We start from the raw sequence: 656 nt of genomic DNA, 5'->3' as shown, positions 1-656 counted from the left end.
TTTCCACTAGGAGAGCCATCGGACGTGCCGTTGGACGGGGACGAGGAGGACGAGCGTCGAAGGCACGTGAGGCGGAGTGGCACGGTTCGCAAGTCTCGTATGACCAGGCAAAGGTCGTACGACGACGAAATGAAGAACGTTGCGGCCATGTCCGGAGGTGGAGCGCAGCACGCGCATCCGGAGCCGGGCCTGGGGCTTCCGGTGCAGCTGCCTAGGCGGGCATCGGCCTACGACGTGTACGCGACGCCGGGAGCGGGCGGCCTCAACGCCATGGCCATCGCGGCTGCCCAGCAAAGAGCATCGATCTCCGCGCAGGGTACGACCACGACGATTCCTATCTACCCTGTTAATACTCTATACACGAGGGGCCTACGAGATAAAGTCGGTCACGGACGTCCCGCGTACGCTTCTTCCTTTCCAGACCGGCCGGGGATAGATAATCGGATCGTCCCGACCAATGGAAGAATATAACTGCAATCTGTGTGGACTAAAGATTTATTTCGTTGCATTCTTTTCTTCTGTTCATTCACGTTATGAAAGTCATGGGTTTTCGAAAGTTATGTCATTGGAGTTTTTCTTCCTTTGTTGAAATAATTGATCGATCCATTATCGAAAAGTATTTAGATTCGAAAACGGATCGATCTAATTAAAACATT

General features: G+C 53.2%; 1 protein-coding gene and 1 long non-coding RNA gene across 10 annotated transcripts in view; one reads left to right on the top strand and one right to left on the bottom strand.

The window, feature by feature from the left end:
* LOC102675205 overlaps positions 1-656 on the bottom strand; it is a 109605-nt gene that overhangs the window by 45546 nt on the left and 63403 nt on the right. The window lies entirely within an intron of this gene.
* Positions 1-656, top strand: part of LOC102674467 (regulating synaptic membrane exocytosis protein 1) — a 138414-nt gene that overhangs the window by 83861 nt on the left and 53897 nt on the right. For 7 of the 8 annotated variants that reach the window (XR_004150899.1, XR_004150900.1, XM_031511906.1 and 4 more), the window contains one exon: positions 11-316. The exons of the other annotated variant lie outside the window; for it this stretch is intronic. Coding sequence is in view for 5 of the 7 variants with exons in the window: in XM_031511906.1 (XP_031367766.1) it covers positions 11-316 (306 nt within the window). In the remaining 2 variants the exon portion in view is untranslated. The remainder of the gene's footprint in view (positions 1-10; positions 317-656) is intronic. 8 annotated transcript variants of the gene reach the window in all.

Source organism: Apis dorsata, unplaced genomic scaffold, assembly GCF_000469605.1.
Source record: "Apis dorsata unplaced genomic scaffold, Apis dorsata 1.3 scaffold_32, whole genome shotgun sequence".
Classification (NCBI taxonomy): Eukaryota; Metazoa; Arthropoda; class Insecta; order Hymenoptera; family Apidae; genus Apis; species Apis dorsata.
Note: the sequence above shows the minus strand (reverse complement) of the source record. Positions and strands in the feature narration are given on the sequence as shown.